This window comes from Stylophora pistillata, chromosome 2 (assembly GCF_964205215.1).
Source record: "Stylophora pistillata chromosome 2, jaStyPist1.2, whole genome shotgun sequence".
NCBI classification, from domain to species: Eukaryota; Metazoa; Cnidaria; class Anthozoa; order Scleractinia; family Pocilloporidae; genus Stylophora; species Stylophora pistillata.
Window position 1 is genome coordinate 30,947,005 of NC_142520.1, and position 16,971 is coordinate 30,963,975.

The window sequence follows — 16,971 nt, forward strand, 5'->3', positions numbered from 1 at the left end:
CCCAATCAGAGTGAAGTGTGCTTTAGAGTCCTTTCGTGTGTTTTAACACGGACATATACTAGAAGCTCAGTTGCTCGCTATGTTTGTTTGGACCGTGCGACGGAGATTTGCTTGAGGTGAAAGGTTTCAGTCTCAGCACACAATGTAAGAGAAATCGATCAGATTGTCCGCGAAAATCTTACCGGAAATTATACTGAATACTTTCGCAGGTAGTAGTACTAGTACTAGAGAACGTGTTTTAAAGTTTGCGAGGTTTGTATACAACACGATGGTTGCAGTCATTGATATGTCGCTATAGACGTTAAACGAGATTTAAGCTTAAATCTTTCTAGATTTTTTGCATAATTTGCTGTGACTGAAACTTTGCCAATCCCGTGAACTTATTTCGTCGCACGGGCCACGCAGGTATGTCGAGCAACTGGTACTTGCCTAACTTTCTGTGCGTGCCAAAATCTAATCTCATCTTCGCTTGAACAAAAAGAAAAAGCTAAGCGTAGAAACTCTTGCTTATTAGATGTGGGTAGATGACCCTGTACTACTAAGCTGACATTTGCAATAAAGCAAACCCGCCCTTTCTGTCCAATATTTCTTGGTCTTTGGTTTTGTTTTTCCCACTGAAAACAGCATCGGATCGATTCCCAATGATCAAAGGTATTTAACTTGGTCTTCAACAATCGACAGAAGAGGTGAAATGACAATGACCAAGGGACTAGAAGAGAATCCATGGCCTTCCCAGCTCAAGAATTTCAACACTCTAGGCAGCAGTTGAAAGATTAAACTCTTTCCAAACCCCTTCGGTAACTGCCCGAAAACATCTCTCCTTCCCTCGATGTTCTAGTTAATAAGTGTTCAGATTTTAATTAGCTAACCGGAAACACAGCTAAGCTTTCTCTTAGCACTTGCTGGAGGTCGTCCACGAACTTAACGTTCTCTGCAACCTTTGCCGTATTGTGAACGACTTCACTACAAAGCGAAGATTAGATTTTGGCGCGCACAGAAGGCAGAAAGCTTCGTAGGCGAAAGCGCCAGTTGCTCGACATACCTGCGTGGCCCGTGCGACGAAATAAGTTCACGGGATTGGCAAAGTTTCAGTCACAGCAAATTATGCAAAAAATCTAGAAAGATTTAAGCTTAAATCTCGTTTAACGTTTAAAGCGACATATCAATGACTGCAACCATCGTGTTGTATACAAACCTCGCAAACTTTAAAACACGTTCTCTAGTACTAGTGATACCTGCTAAAGTATTCAATATAATTTCCGGTAAGTTTTCGTGGACAATCTGATCGATTTCTCTTACATTGTGTGCTGAGACTGAAACCTTTCACCTCAAGCAAATCTCCGTCGCACGGTCTAAACAAAGATAGCGAGCAACTGAGCTTCTAGTATATGTCCGTGTTAAAACACACGAAAGGACTCTAAAGTACACTTCACTCTGATTGGGCAGAAAAACACAAAGATTTTCTGGCACCAATCAGATGGCAGAACGATTGCGACCGTTTCGAACTAGTCTTGTAAGACAATGTCCCCCGGGGCTCTTCATGTCCTAACTTGAAATCGACCCACAGCCCCTGGGTCTCTGAGGATGGTGCATTCCTGGCCAACCTGAAAGATTGTCCTTGACCTCTTGCATGACTGCCGTTCAACGGACCGCGTTACATTTTTTGTCATTTTTTAGCCCGAACTCTTTGAAAGCTGGACGCGCCGTCTACGGCGGGCCAAGAAAGAAACTTTGAGGAATTAAACTACAAGGATAACGCTTTAAGATGACATCATTTTGATTTGTAAATATATCATACAAGACCTTTTTAAAGGCCTTTAAATGGGTCACGACAGCTGTTCAGCGGTTCGCATTGCAATTTTGACAAAATAGCCCAAGCTCTTTTAAACCTGGTCGTGCTGCTTATAGCGAGCCAAGATAGAGAATTGGAGGAATTAAAATACAAGGATAAAGCTTAAGATGATGTATATCATGACTTTTAAGTATATATGGCAGACCTGTTCATAGGCCGCACTGAAGTGGACCTTTATTTTACCTCCGCGAAAGAGACGCAAAGTACTATATTTTAACTGGTCACTATTCAGACTTAAACGTTACAACATAACAAGAAATTAATATTTTCCAAGAGATGAAAGGACTATCTGCTAGCAGACAAAATTTAAAAGCGGGATTGCATCGCGTTGTAGCGTACGAAGTTGCCGAAGTTGCATAATTTTTCATTAGGGAGCTTTAGCAGCGACGACGGCGACGGCAACGAAAACGTCGCGTCGAAATCTAACTTTTCGTTTTTGTAACTCTTTCGAGGTTATTCCGATGTGTTTCACTTGGAAACTGCTGGCGAACTATTCAGGGACTATATCACTACCAACGGCGTTTAAGTGGGGAGAAAGAAAGAAAAATTAACCGTCATACGCTCACATTCTCAAGAAAACCTAAAGTTTGGTTATTTCACGCTGTTGTTTTGCCAAGAACGGCAAAGAAATGTACCAAAATGTTAAACGCACGTGCAGGGCGATTGTTTTTGCTCATTAAGCCTATTGTTTTCTGCCGTTTTCGTTCCCGTCGCCGTCGTCGTTGCTAAAGCTCCTTATTGCTTTAAGGGGGGTGGGGGAAACGGTCATCTAGGCGTATTTTAAACTTTTCGATTTTTCGGAGAAAAAAAAAGCGCGATAGAACATTTTGATATAATTTTCGATAAAAGATTCATTGAAGGGGTCCTTTAGAAGAAATAAAACGAATTACAAAATTTTGCAACTGTCAGCGGATATGCGGATTCTCGATATTTACGTTCAGTGGCTCTTAAATTCAGTCGTTTACAGTTGCAAAGGAGAGGTAACTGATGCTGAATGGGGACTGACGCCCGAGTCATATTCTATTGACGTTTCCCGAGTCTCTATTCATGCACAATTGCATTTGTGAATCACTGAAGCAGCAAGGCTTGTTATCATGAGACAAAATCTTGTAAAAAAGTTGGGCCTGATGGTAGACTTGGTGACGTACGAATCATTGCACACGCTGATTTTAGTGCCTTTAACACAAGTGCGAGTCTTGTCAAGCGATACGTATATAAAAAAACTGATGACTTTTCCGTGAAAATGAATTGATCATCGATTGATCGATATAAACCAACTAATTTTATTTGTCAGTACCAGTGTCGATTAATCGATTGCCTTTCCGATGATCCATTACATTGTTTAGAAACGTGATAGTGGACATGAGTAAAAAATAGCGCTGCTGCGGGGGATGGAGCCCTTTGGGACGAAGTGAGAACTATTTTCACCGTTGAAGGTCATAGTTCTGAAGTCCATAAGCGGCTGTTGATGATGTAATAGGCGGCGGCAGTGCCGTAAGGCGAAAGCCACAGACTAGAGCATTTTCCTAGGCTAAACAGACGGCGGTGAGAGATCCGTACAGGCGGCGTTACGGCTGCCGATAACTGGCTTTTATTGAAATCCTTGCCTTAATATATTCTTGATATTTCTTCTGAAAAGATTTCGGTTTGGAAGGTATGACTAGAGCAAAGCAATTTGCTTACTCTTTGGACTTGTGTGTTTTGGTTATATAACGCTGTTTAAGGCGCTTATCAGGCTATATCTAATCTCCCATTAACAGTTATCATGGTTTTGAGACTAGTGAAAAGTAATAGAAGAAAAAAAGTCGACTTTCAGTACTGAGCTATATGTGTGCTACCCTTTTTTATGGTCTTCGCAAAGTTCTTATTCCGCAGATTTGTGTTTAAAGTTGATTTTCAAGCGTTCGCTTTCTAAAGTCCAGACACCATAGTGACGTAATGTCGAGCCTATCTACTTACCCAGCGTGATATACACGATGATGTATCGCGTGACGTGATTACTGAGCTGAGATCATGCAACGGCTCTTGTGACTTATTTAAATTGAACTTTGACATTGAATGACCGATTTTTTTCCCCCGAAAACATGCATGCGGTAAAGTGACCTTAATTTTGCCTTATCAAAGAGACCATCACGAGATGTGCCCGTGAATCAGAGAATATGAACATGGTTCATATGTGACAGGCATCTTCATATAAACTGGTGATAAATCTTTTACAGCCTTTCTCCTCATTATTTTTCTTCTCCATATTATCATCATTATGATTGTCACTTGTGCACCTTTGTCACTGCAATCATCATCCACACAGTGATACAATGTTCTATTTGATTCCACTCTGCATCCAAAAGGGTTTCCTTTTATTTTTCAGCTAAATAGGGAATTGTCAAAATATCTAATCAGAATTACAGTGAGTGGACAGCCAGATCCCATTGAATAGTACTACTTTTAGCCTGAATCAGCAAATGCAAACTTTAGCCTATAAGGCTTTTCTTTAAAACTTCCTAATTCAAAGCTTCAATTTGCTCCTGGTAATTTTTCAGGATCTTTTGATGCAGCAAGATTGGCTAATACAGAACAGGATCCACAGAGCATTCCGCCGAGCTGAGGAACAACTACTTAAGGCCCTGACAGCAAGGAAAGGAGAAGTTAAGGTGGGTACACAGCTGATTTGGTTTTGAGCAAGAGGTAAAAAGAATTTGTAAGGGATAGCTTTAGATAGAGATGATTTACCTACATTCACTTTTGTATAGCAGTGAATCCTCAAAAGGCACACTAAATGCCTTGGCTTCTTTATGTGATACTATGACATTTTACAAATGAGAACTCACCCTTCCCTTGCTGTGTTTGATTTGCATCAATTTTTCTTTTCCAGGCCATGTATGGAGATTTGATGTTAGCTGATGGCCAGTATGGAGGTAGCAAAGGCCGTCGCTGGAAAGTCGATTGGAACAGAACCCCACAGCCAATACAGATTAAGCTGAAGTGTCTAAGAGGAGTGAAAGACAAGTTACCAGGTAAAACTGAAACCACAAATAACAATTAAGAACTTGCAGAGTACCAATACCTCCACCTATAATCAGTGAACTCATTTTGGAAAATCAATTAATTTTGTGTGGGTATTCATTAGTGTAATGGGCAAGTTCTCTCAACTTAATCTCAGCACAATGAATTTGATGGGAAACTTCTAATTTTTATCATCCAAGTGGCAGTTTGATGTGAAGTTTTGTCAGGTCCATGTGTGCACTTTCACAAATTAATGTTGTCCATATGGCGTCAGTCTCTGATCCTTTACAGGCCAATAAAGCTGAATGACAGACTTTATTTTCAAGTTCTGAACAAACACATTTCATTATATGGTTTTCATCCCTTCCTCTTTTAGTGGGTCGGTATGTTCTCATGGTGTCTCTGTATGATCGCCTGGGGGGGCATGTGCTCAAGTGGTCAAATCTGAAAGGTCAGCAGTGGGGAGGAGCAACATTACCTCTGCAACATGATGGAGAATTCTTCAACATTGAAATCAAGGTTGGTTTGACAAAATGTAATTTCTATTGAATTATAGTTTTACATTGAATAAGTTTTAAAAGAAAAACTCTAGTAGACTGCAATCATCAGGTGTGATACTCACCTTTTAGCCGTAGATATCTTATGCAAGTACACCAGTCCTTCAAAAGCTTAACAATGAGATCTTTGATGTTGAAATACTAACTTTTTAAGAAATAGACGAGCGCATGAAGTTTCACTGTGTTCATTAAATGGATCTTAACAAGTTGTCTACCATCCAACACATTAAGAGTTACTGACTGCATGAGTGTCCATGTTTTAATCAAATTTTGTTGATTTTGTGTTAAGTATTAATTTTATGGTTTTATTTTATTTAATTAACTTACATTTTTCTATGTATGGAGGAATAAATAATAATAATAATAGTAATAATAATAATAATAACAAATATTTATACAGGATAGCCCTTCAGTGCAGGAGCACTGTTATCAATGGGGTCCTGTCTAAATAACATAATAGAAGGAAAAACTAGAATAAGATAAGAATGACTACACAACTAACTAAATGCCCTATACAAAAAATTGATCTAAAGACTCCCTAAATAGTACCCTACTGCTAATTTGCTTGATTTTTAAGTCAGTTCTTTATTATGTTAAAAGTTTAAAGTTTTCAGATATGATGACAATAATGTGCGGATTTGAAACTTTGAAACTTAGTTACATAATCATTCATAATTTTCTCCTGTCAACCTCATAGCATTGCTCTTATTTTTCATCATACTTCCTCTGTAGATTGACCAGAGTGTATTCACAGTGTGTCCTTCTAGACCTGATGTGCGTCCAGGCATGATCCTGGTGTTTGAGCTCTTTATTCTCAGGGGGAGTGTCACAGCCACAGATAGGGTAGTAGGGTGGGGATGTTTCCCCATTTCTGATGGAGAGTTTAACATCATCGATGGAAAGTGAGTACAAAGTGACTAGCCAAAAGCTCTGAGTTAAAGAACATTTGAAATATCTACCACATTTCCTTATATGACTTGTAATTCAAATTCTAGCAGATAACTTTCAATTTACTTACTAGCCTGACTGCGGTTGTGTAATGCAGTGGTCAAATGTCAGGCATGCGCAGTGGATCAATTTTGGGGGTCAAACTTCAATTTCTCATGCGAAAATATACATGTAGGAAACAACAGGCATCATACCAAATTTATAAGAAAATTGAAAATTCTATGGAAGTCTGGAAAAGGAAACAAAAATGGGCAAAGATTGTTTTGACACAAAGTTTATTTGTAAACCCATTGTTATATACATCTTGTTGATCTACCATTTTATTTCAAGTTGTTGTAGAAAAGATAAGTACATCTGTTAAGTAAACATAGTTTTAAGCTGCAAATTGCCAATGTTGTCATTTATGGAATAGGCTATTTTTTATAAAGCAAAGCACACTTAGCCAGTGCAAAGTGGAATGCAAAGTGGAATGCCAGTCAAAATTTCTCTGAACAATCATTTTATATAATAGCAATTAACTCATTTATAGGATCTACTTGCACATAAACATATAGTTACTTCCTCAGTTTCCAAGAAGCTTAAGGGTCAAATTAAAATCAGCTCAGGAAAATTAGTAAATGTTAGTTATTGGAATGTTAGTGGGAAACAGTTCCTACTTTCAACTATATCTATCATTGGCAGAACTCTCAAAGGGCATTTGACACTTGCAGGTACAAGGCTCCATTTCTTCGTGGTGACATGGACCCTACAATTGATAAACATGAGAAGATTGAAGAGCTGATGGCTGATGATCTGGAAAACTGGCTATGTAACCTGTATTTTGAAATTGTCAAGCTGCCTCGGTAAGCCAATGTGAAATGTGTTTATGAAATAAGAATACAAGAGCAGTTTTTTTTCACATAGTTCCCAATTTACTTTAAAGTGCTACTCGTTAGTTATCTGGTGGTGCTGTGCTTAGTGTGAGACTCCCTATCACTCTTTTTTTGTGTCCATGGTTGAGGTAGTTTGCTTCAAAATACTCTGATAAAACAAAGTTAATTCTTGGCAGCTTTTTGGCTCATTACCCCTTGGGGCTTATCTTGACTTCATGGCACGAGGAGAGGAGGAGGAGTATTGTTATTCTTTCCAGACAGGATTGTTAAGTCCATCATGGGAAACTTCCATGTAGTCTACTAAGGGCTCTCACAGGTGATATTGTGAGAGCATACTGACAGACCACTCCTCCCCCCTCCCCACAACAATTCATTAAATTTCCCCTACACTTTTCTGGTAGCCATTAATGCTATTGTGTGTAGGGAGGGCCTATGAAAGGATCGTGATAACTCTAGAGTGTACATGTCAAAGCTGATTTGATATTGTTTTACAATTTTGAAGGACTTAATTTAAAGGTTGCTCTCAGTAACTGGTTGAGCAGCATACATGTAGCTGTAAATAAAAAAGTGACTTCATTAACCCTCTGACCCCTAACAATGACCAGCATTCAATTTCTCCTTACAATACCTCACCCTGAGTCACACATTCATGACACAAGAATAAAGGAAATGATCACCAACTAAAGTAGTTCTTGCTTGTTAAACAAATTCTCCTTGTCAGCAGCTTAGGAAATGTGTAGAGAACAGTATGGAGAATATGCATACTGATGTTAGGCTGTAAAGGGTTAATTTGTTTCTTGTTTTGACTAGTTATATGGCTGGACAGAAGGAATATGAAGTTGAACTGCAGTTTACATCAGGAATTCTAAGCTATCCATCACGCACAAATATTGATGAAGAGAACATTGATGGAGAAGAGCCCATTTATGGTTCTCGAATGGATCTCAAGTCATCACCATCGAGCAGTCGCCGTGGCAGTAGAATCAGTGGAATGGGGTAATTATTAAATCCCCTATTGTTAAAGGAGCTGTGCTATAATTTAAAACAGTGTCCAAGGAAAAGGATTGTCCTAATTAATTATTGCAAAAGAACTGGAAAGAATAGTAATTTAACCCCTTCAGATTTAAAATACTGTTTAATGTACCTCCTTAAACTTGTGAATTGTTTTTTTTTTTTTTTGACAACACAAATACAAACACATGCTTGTTTACGTGTTTTCATAGGGCATGGTGTTGAATTTGTACTTAAGTTTAAGCCTTTACTTAAGTTACTCTTGAAAATTAGCCCTTTAGTGCCTCTTTTTGTTATAACCAAGCAACACTGTACCACCCCTAGTTGTTAAGACCCTTCATCTTATAACTTGTGTACTTTAGAATGTTTATGATAGACTGCCTGTATCATTTTCAGGTCGAGTTTTTTTGGAAGCACTGTAGGTATTGATACAGCTGTGGAGGATAAAGAGGGCACGGGTTCTACTCAGAAATTGCAGGTGGAAGTCCCAGATGTTAGAAGAACTGTAAGTACTAGAACTACCTTCTTTTAACGTGATTCTGTACACAACTGCATGGAAAACATGCTGAATTGCCTTTAAGAAATTCTTGAAACCAGTTTCTAGATCACTCCTGCTTTTGTTTTATTTGTTTCACAAATTTTAAGTGATTTCAGACACAGTCAGTGTACTATTCTTGTGTTTTCAATTTATATTTAATACACTTTCTTTTTCAAACTGTCTCCTTATCAGCTTTATTCTTTCTCATTTTCCCCATTGTTTTCATGGTCTTGGAGTCATGTTTCTCTTAGTCAAACCATATTTCTTGGGTGCTGTACAAATTATTAGAGAATCAAAATAGTATTGTTTTTCCTGCTCTGGAATCATGATTTTAAAAGAATATAAAAAGACTAATCATGGTACTCAGGGCGCAATTAAAAATCTTTAAAATGGTTTATTTCGTTCGGATCCACCGAACTTCGTGAGCCACAAAATTTGAATGTTAAGGAGTGTTGTATGTTCTTTACGGTCTCCAAGGGGCTAAAATGATGTCATAGATGCTGGCCCATTCAAAGCCATTGTCTCTATTCAAGTTACCAATAGTTAAAAAAAGTCGACAATACCTGTTTTATTTATGACCTGTTCTCTGAAGAACATTTTGGTCACGGGGTGATCCTGATTTTAAATTACTGGCGGAATGGAAAACGTGGGAAAAGAGTATAATTTTTTCTTTTACTCGATAACACGTTGGCAAGCGGGATAACATTTTTTTCATTGCCTTGTCAAGCAATTTGTTTCAAAATTGTAAGATGATTTTGAAATGAAGCTTTCTAACAAGAGCACCATCGTTCTTTTGACCAAAAAAACATGTCAATTTGTCAGTAAGGGAACGTTCAACAAGCAAATTTACAAAATGCTCAAGACGTCTTTGTAAAGTGTTCATATATACTCTTAAACACGAAGGCGCGCTATAAAAGGAGCCTTAGGTCCCACTGGACCATTTGTCAATCAACCGTCGTGTGATGTAGAACTCTTAGAGTCAAGTCAGCTTGAGCTACAGCTACTCCAAAGCAGTGAACAGCGGGCGCATTCCTCAAAATTGTTTTATGTCTTCATCACAATAAAATAATTTTTGAGATTTGTATTTCCTTTCTCCAATGGAAACTGTCTTTATTTGTGGCGGTAAATTTGAGATCGAAGTAGGCGGTTCGCTCGTTACCTCATGCCACCATGCTGGTGGAAGTAAACAATAAATATCCCATTAGCTCCTTTTGTTCGTCTACCAGCGTTTAAATCTGACCCGCACGCGTCTACGGTGAGTGACAAATTAGCCTTGGTCTTCCCAGGGAAGACTTCCTTATATAGCGCGCCTTCGTGTTTAAAGGAGAAGTGAAAGTATGATCATGGGTGTGTTTGTTATCAGTCTCTTGCAGTCCCCGAGCCGATATTACGTCAGCGCCGCAGTTCATCTGTGTCACAGAGACGGACGTCCCGTCCCGTAACCATGCACATGTCACGCAAAGCGGTGGAGATCGACGCATCAAGCGACGGAAGTGGGACGGACTATTCTGATGATGAGGTTCTCATGCTGAAAAAAGATGATGGATTTAGACCAGTGAAGGGCCAGCCAGGCATGTATTACAAGGTACGGTAAGAGTAGCGTCTACAGATTTTATTAAACTTTCGTATTCATAAAATAATAATTATCATAGTAACAATAATAATAATAATAGTAATAATATGATGACATCAATGATGATGACGTTGAAATGCAAACAAATTGTAAATAAACACAGAGTTCTGAAATCCCAACTGGCCGGAGGCAGACCAGTTGGCTTTATGCGAAGTGCAGTTAGGAGTTGAACTTGGGGCAATCGAGAAGAAATCCAGTGAGTATCAGCGGGGAAGTGGCTTGACATTCCTGCACCCTAACCACTCCATTTCACTGCCTCCACAACTTCCCCCTCAGAGTCTCTTTAAGTGAGCCTGCAATTTTTATCGACAGCTTCTAAACAGCCTATGTATGTTGTACCGAGATGCCTCAATGAACAACTCAAGACTCAGGTGCGAGACTGCAGGAAGCTAATACAGTTTTAAAAAATGACGAAACACCACATAAAGATGCCCGAATGTTATTAATGAGATGCAAGTTAAGATTAGGAAAGTTATTTTGGAATTAACGTAAGGTTGAGGGATGTAGTCATGGTGACAGTTATAGTATGATACAACCGGGCAACACAAATTTTGCTTGCGTTGTCTTACTTGATGTAATCATACATTGGCTTGTCATATTAGTTCTCAAGATTGTTGTGGAATGGTGAATGAAAATGTCGATAGAAAATAAAGGAAACCTTACTAAGTCGCAAATTTATTTATTCCAGAAACATTTAAACAATCCAGTCGACGTTCACGCCAAAAAGATTTTTACTATGCTTCCAAAGACGCCCCTGATGACACGAAAGAAAAAGAAGAAAAGGCTGACTCATTTGGAAGAACTGGAAGAACATACATTCACTGTACAGTGAGTATTCCATTGTTCTGTTTAGCTGCCCTCTTCTGCAGAGCCGTGTATACATTTAGCTGTCACCGCTGGGTGAAACCAGAAGTTGAAAGTGGTTATTTAATGCATTTTTTGGTTTTTTGTTTAATTTTCCAATTTTCCTTCCTACCCCAGGCCACCTTGGTCCAATAAAGGGCGCATTCCCCATTATGGGCGAGAAAAGATGCAATATGTAGGCCGTCAATTGATGGCTGAACTGGGCCTCTCTCAATGGCGTTCTCGTGAGTTTTGGGCCATGTTGCTCCTCATTGCCTTCACTTGGTGGGTTCGTCTTTACTCTCATTATGGCGCCCAGTGGGTTCTCCTTCAAGCGTTACGTATTCCAGTTAGCAAGTAAGTCCAAGCGTTTTCTCTCAATAATGTAACCGGGAGATGACGGTAATGTTGGTTGGAAATACGTTAAAACTTTCATCTCTTTGACTCTCTTGTGTTCGATTTGATTCGTGCGCTTTAGCCGTCTGATATTTTATTTCAGCGAATCTTGTTAGCACTCGTTAATTTGGTTGTTTTCGCTGACTCGATGACTTAAGTTTCTTTGTTTACTCGTTACTTTAAGAATTGCCGAAACTTTTAGCTTTTGCCGTGCTTATACAAGGAACCATTATCCTTACGTGGGATTCGGTTAAAAATGTTAATTGTGATATTTGGAGGAGCTTACTACACACGTACGAGTCAAACAGTTTGTTGAGACGCCTTCCGTTTTAGCTGGTTATTGCATATGAGAGGATATAAATCAATTATTTCACAGTAGTAACTTCCAGGCCCCTGTAACCTCCCTTGGCCTTCTTTTGTTGTGTTCATGATATTCCTGAAATTCTACAAAACACAAAAAGATTGTCAACAACGCCGTGATGTTGAGGACCTCTTGAGCAAGCTGATGATGCAACTTTTTAAATTTGTTGGTTTTCTTCCCTTTTCACGTATTTGTGAACTCTAGGTACGAATTTCTCGCCTACACAGTGAACCTGAACTATCAAAACACACTGCTGAACACAGTGAAAGAGATCGGTGTAGTGGTGATTGGACCCCTCTTCAACATTACATTGTTTTTTTTGTTAATCCTCTTTTGCTGGGGAATGCAGATGCTGTTTGGAACTTTTCCTAACATCTTCTCACGGTTTATCATGGCGTATGGAATTAATGCGCTGCTCGATCCCATCTGGATTGTGATCGTGGATTCTGCGCTCATGAGGTATAAAACAATAGTTATTTCTATTTCTGAGACCCCTTTGATACAACAGTTTATTGGTGTTGAAAGAAAAGAGAGGATTGGAGTTCCTCTGAAAATGATCATCACGTCAGGAGATAACTTGGTCAACTCCCGATAATTTACACTAGAAAACTCAGAAGATTTAAGGAAGAATAAGGATATTGAGTATGTTTCAATTGCAAAAGCAGTCTTTTCTCAAGGGTTGTTAATAGGTAGCTTTTAAGGGTAAAGGGGTAGCTACACTTTGGTAGCATGACAAGAATGCTGTAGATGGAAGAGTGGTAAGTGTTAGACTGACATCCAAACTTGTTACATTCCCAGTTTCTATCTCTTGATACATCTCACCTAGTCTTATTTCGAATTTCACTTTATTTAGATTTTTAAACGTGGGAGGTGATGTTCCGATAGGAGACGCATTCAAACTCTACTGGCATTTCTTCCGCTTTGATGGCAATGGCACCGTGGGTATCGTTCTGACGATATTCCTGTATGTTGTAACGCTGTTCTTTGCCTCTTCTGTATTGTATATGTACTTCCTGAGTCTTCATAACAATGGCAGGCTTATGGATGTCTTTCATCGTCTTCACGCGCGTGAAGATGAGTTCTTCATTCCTTACGACCTGGAAATCTCTAATGTGGAATTGAACTATGTCTGTAAGAAGTCAGAACAGTGGCGAGGAGAAGAAGGAGAAAGGAGAAAAACTGCTGTATATGATTATATCTGGGAAGAAGAGAAGGTATTACTTTGCTCTCTTAACAAATATCCTTTGATAAGGGCGCCCAAGAAACATGGATACTGTCTCTCTCGTGTTAGGAAGGCACAACTTTTTTGTCTCAGACGTGAAAGAGACACAAAGGCCGCTTGGTTTTTTTCTCTTGTTTACCTTCCTGAAATCGTTGTTTTCGCCAGTTGGATCGCTTGGATATGAGACATAAGAGCTTGGTCACCAAATTTAGCACATTAGTCGGCGCGTTACGGACTTTAACTGGCCTTTTTGTTGAAAGGTTGATAGGGGAAGGCTTAAGGAAGGTTAATTTTACTCAGATGAGTGTGATTGTTTTTAGTTTGTTTCTAGGAATTTTAAGAACAATTGCATGCATCGAAAAATGTTGGCAGAGTTTTGAGTGAATATCTTGATGTTTAGATTGATGAGTCGGATATGGGGGCCTCGGACAAAAAGAAAACTGAGCACCGTGAAATCACATCTCACGTGTCTATCCACACCATACACTTGGATGGATTACGAGAGTTATACAGACACTTCCTAAGGCTGCCTGATGGCGCCATTGTGGAGGTATGGTCATCTTAAAATATATTCCTTATTAACTGTTAGAATGGAAATGATATTGCAGTAAATGGTTTGAACCCGGGGGTAACATGTGGACGTAAAAATCGTGGTAAAAAATCGTGGACTGACAGTTATTCTAGTTCGTTGACTGATTTGCCAACCTATAACTAAATGATTGACTAACTAACTCTCAAACCTACGGTTGACTGACTCGTTGGCTCTTGGCTGACTGACTCGTTGGCTCTTGGCTGACTGACTCGTTGGCTCTTGGCTGACTGACTCGTTGGCTCTTGGCTGACTGACTCGTTGGCTCTTGGCTGACTGACTCGTTGGCTCTTGGCTGACTGACTCGTTGGCTCTTGGCTGACTGACTCGTTGGCTCCTGGCTGACTGACTCGTTGGCTCTTGGCTGACTGACTCGTTGGCTCTTGGCTGACTGACTCGTTGGCTCTTGGCTGAGTGACTCACTGTTTCCATTGAGGGAATGCTCATAGGGACATTCCCTTGGATTTGGATGAAATCATTGATTTATTTGCTTCTCTTTATCCCAGACGAATGAGAATGGCCAACATTTTATGCAGTGATGACTAAGAACTTTACTTTGCCATGCAACTTCCCTTTACTTTGAACTTAAACCTAACTCTGGTAAAAAAAAAAAAAAAAAAAAAAAAAAAGCACCTATGATATAATTGAACATTAATTTTACAAATTGTTTTTAGTGACTGTTCACAAGGAATATTTCCAAATTTGTGGATTTAAATTTTTATACTTGTTTTGATCTTATATATATTTCCAATTATGCACCAGATTGCATTACTGAGCATCCAAGTTTTAAAATTTCGGGGGGAGCATGCCCCGCCCCCCAGACCCTCCTCGCAAGCTTAGGGCTACGCCATTAGATTTCTAGTCTCATGGAAAAATTAATTTTGGTGGAAACTAGTCACGAAAATTGCTAGATCCACCCCTGGGCTGGTTGGCTTACTGACTGACTGACTGACTCACTGGCTGGTTGGCTTACTTACTGGCTGGCTGACTGACTGGCTGGCTGGCTGACTGACTGACTAAGTGACTAGCTGGCTGGCTTGCTGGCTGACTGACCCACTGACTGACTGACTGACTGACTCATCGACTGGCTGACTGACTTACTGTTTCACTGACTAACTGGTGGACTGACTGACAGACTCACTGACTCATTGACTGACTGGACGAGGGAGTATGTGAGTGTCTGAATCAGAGTGAATGAATGATCAACTTCTTGTTTCTCAAGAATACTTTCAGTCAGAGCCAAAAAAATATCGTATGAAGTAAATAAGGCCTTGAAGTAAATAATTGTAAAAGTCTTCCCGTTCAGGAAAACGCGGGTGAGCAAGTCATGATTGGTTTTAATTGTGCGTTTGATTGGTTGATGGGGTTGTATGAGATTTCGAGAAAAATCTCAGAGTTCAGTGAAAGACAATCGTTGTAATCTCAAATAGCCTTCGCTTCTCAAAACTGTGCTACTCATTTCATCGTCCTCTCCCTTTCTCTTTCAGGTGTTCGGCGAAATGGGTGTGGCTGGTATGGATGAGAGTATAAAACAGGCGCTTATTAAAGGTACTACATACCAGTCCATGGACAGTGCAAGAGCCTCACGGGCCAGTTTAAGAGCGAGGTCCCGGGCCGGTTCGGTAATTAGTGAATCTTCTCTTCGGAGACCTTCGGTGATGTTGGAAGTTCCCAAAACTGCACGTTCTCCGTCGCCTGTGTAGACCTAGATGGGAAAGGAACGCGTTGCATCGTACTCTTACTACAGACAAGTAATGCGTAGATTACGGCTTTGTTGTTTACATTGAAATATCACGAATCAATTTGCATGATTAGTGTATTAGCTTAATCGTATGCCCTTATGATACAAGTTGATAAGGCAACATGTCATAGAAACGTTAGTCAGAATCCCTGGGATACAATCTAATTTACGATTGCTTTTGCTGATTCATAATGACGTATTTATGTAGAAGGTGAGGTGTAATATGTTAACAGAGGAGAACAGTAGGGATGTCCGACTCTGCGGGTAATTCCCTTTTTATCTTTATTTTAGTACAAGTTAAATAGTCGTGTAAATAGTAACAAACGTTTAACAGCCGTATTCATTTCCGACTTATTAGGTTATTTCTCGTCTCCTTTTAATGCTTTTTAAAGTCGCTCAGTCGGAAAGGAAGTCGTCTATCAGACGCTAAACTTGTGCGCCTGTTGATTCAGATTTCACCGTCAGGTTCATCACATAAAGAAGTGTCTGGTAGAAAACGTTCAGTACTATGTCATTTATTTATTGATATCAGCACATAATAAGTTCGGTGTGTAGATGAAAGCTGTTCCGAAGCTGAAATTCTTTGTTAAGCCAGGCGGTCTTTTCATTTACTGAATTGAAGTTATTTGGTTCGGCTCGTCAAAAGTCGGGCCTCGACCTAATGCGATGTAAAGTTGTATGTGTTACTCCTTGCCCGGTCATCGCCAGTACCTGACAGTTTCAAGAATCCTTGGGCGATTGGAATGACATTACTGCCTGTGTTTTGACAACACGCGATCGAAACGCTGTTTGAACCAAATTCGCCTGCCAAAAACCAGAATTTCCATTTTGTTTCCATTGCCGGTAGATGATTTCCCCGCTCTGTAATAGACGGAATAGGTTTCTATTTAAATTACTACTGCTATTCTTGTGATTTGTTACAACTTCCTAGTTCGGTTTTAATAGATTTTATTTCATCCTAAGTCAAAGGGCGTCAATAATTTTATCCTTAGTCACTTCAGGTCGTGATTTAAGCTTTGGCAATGTCCATCTAAAGCTGTGTCCATTTTCTAACCTCTCCAGTCAAGTCTCCGTTTTACATAATTTATCCCTGCTATTTAACTTTAATTAAAAGGTGCTTGGCCTTTTTGATCTATTTATTTTAATGTTACTGAGTTTTAGGATACTTGTTGAAAGTTACCACTAGTGTAGGTTTAGAACCGGAAAATTTGAAAGATCACAATTCTTATTGATGGCTTCTTTTATGCTTTTATGGAAATCGTTAATGGCACCAGACTTCATATAGATGGTAATATATGTATATTTTTATTTGATCAGCTATGTCCTAGATTTGTAATAAATGCTGAGAAGAAACTTTGTAATTTTAATCATTTGTTTTGTGAAATTTGGGTATTCAAAGACCATA

The 16,971-nt window shown here is 39.3% G+C and overlaps 1 protein-coding gene across 1 annotated transcript; it reads left to right on the forward strand.

The window, feature by feature from the left end:
• The first annotated feature begins 4,374 nt into the window (after positions 1–4,374).
• On the forward strand, positions 4,375–16,933 carry LOC148738302 (uncharacterized). Its single transcript, XM_088748277.1, has 14 exons — positions 4,375–4,503; positions 4,725–4,866; positions 5,232–5,374; positions 6,145–6,314; positions 7,071–7,202; positions 8,043–8,228; positions 8,640–8,748; positions 10,145–10,366; positions 11,103–11,242; positions 11,396–11,614; positions 12,219–12,473; positions 12,868–13,228; positions 13,637–13,786; positions 15,313–16,933. Exons 1-14 carry the CDS (start codon positions 4,402–4,404, stop codon positions 15,526–15,528), a joined length of 2,547 nt encoding a protein of 848 aa, XP_088604403.1. The 5' UTR covers positions 4,375–4,401; the 3' UTR covers positions 15,529–16,933.
• The last annotated feature ends 38 nt before the right edge of the window (positions 16,934–16,971 follow it).

Bases quoted from the DNA above. Each gene is read 5' to 3' on its own strand.
- LOC148738302 (XM_088748277.1), top strand. From the start codon at position 4,402: ATGCAGCAAGATTGGCTAATACAGAACAGGATCCACAGAGCATTCCGC. The intron at 11,243-11,395 runs GTGAGTATTCCA...TTCCTACCCCAG, and splicing joins GAACATACATTCACTGTACA to GCCACCTTGGTCCAATAAAG. The intron at 12,474-12,867 runs GTATAAAACAAT...CACTTTATTTAG, and splicing joins GTGGATTCTGCGCTCATGAG to ATTTTTAAACGTGGGAGGTG.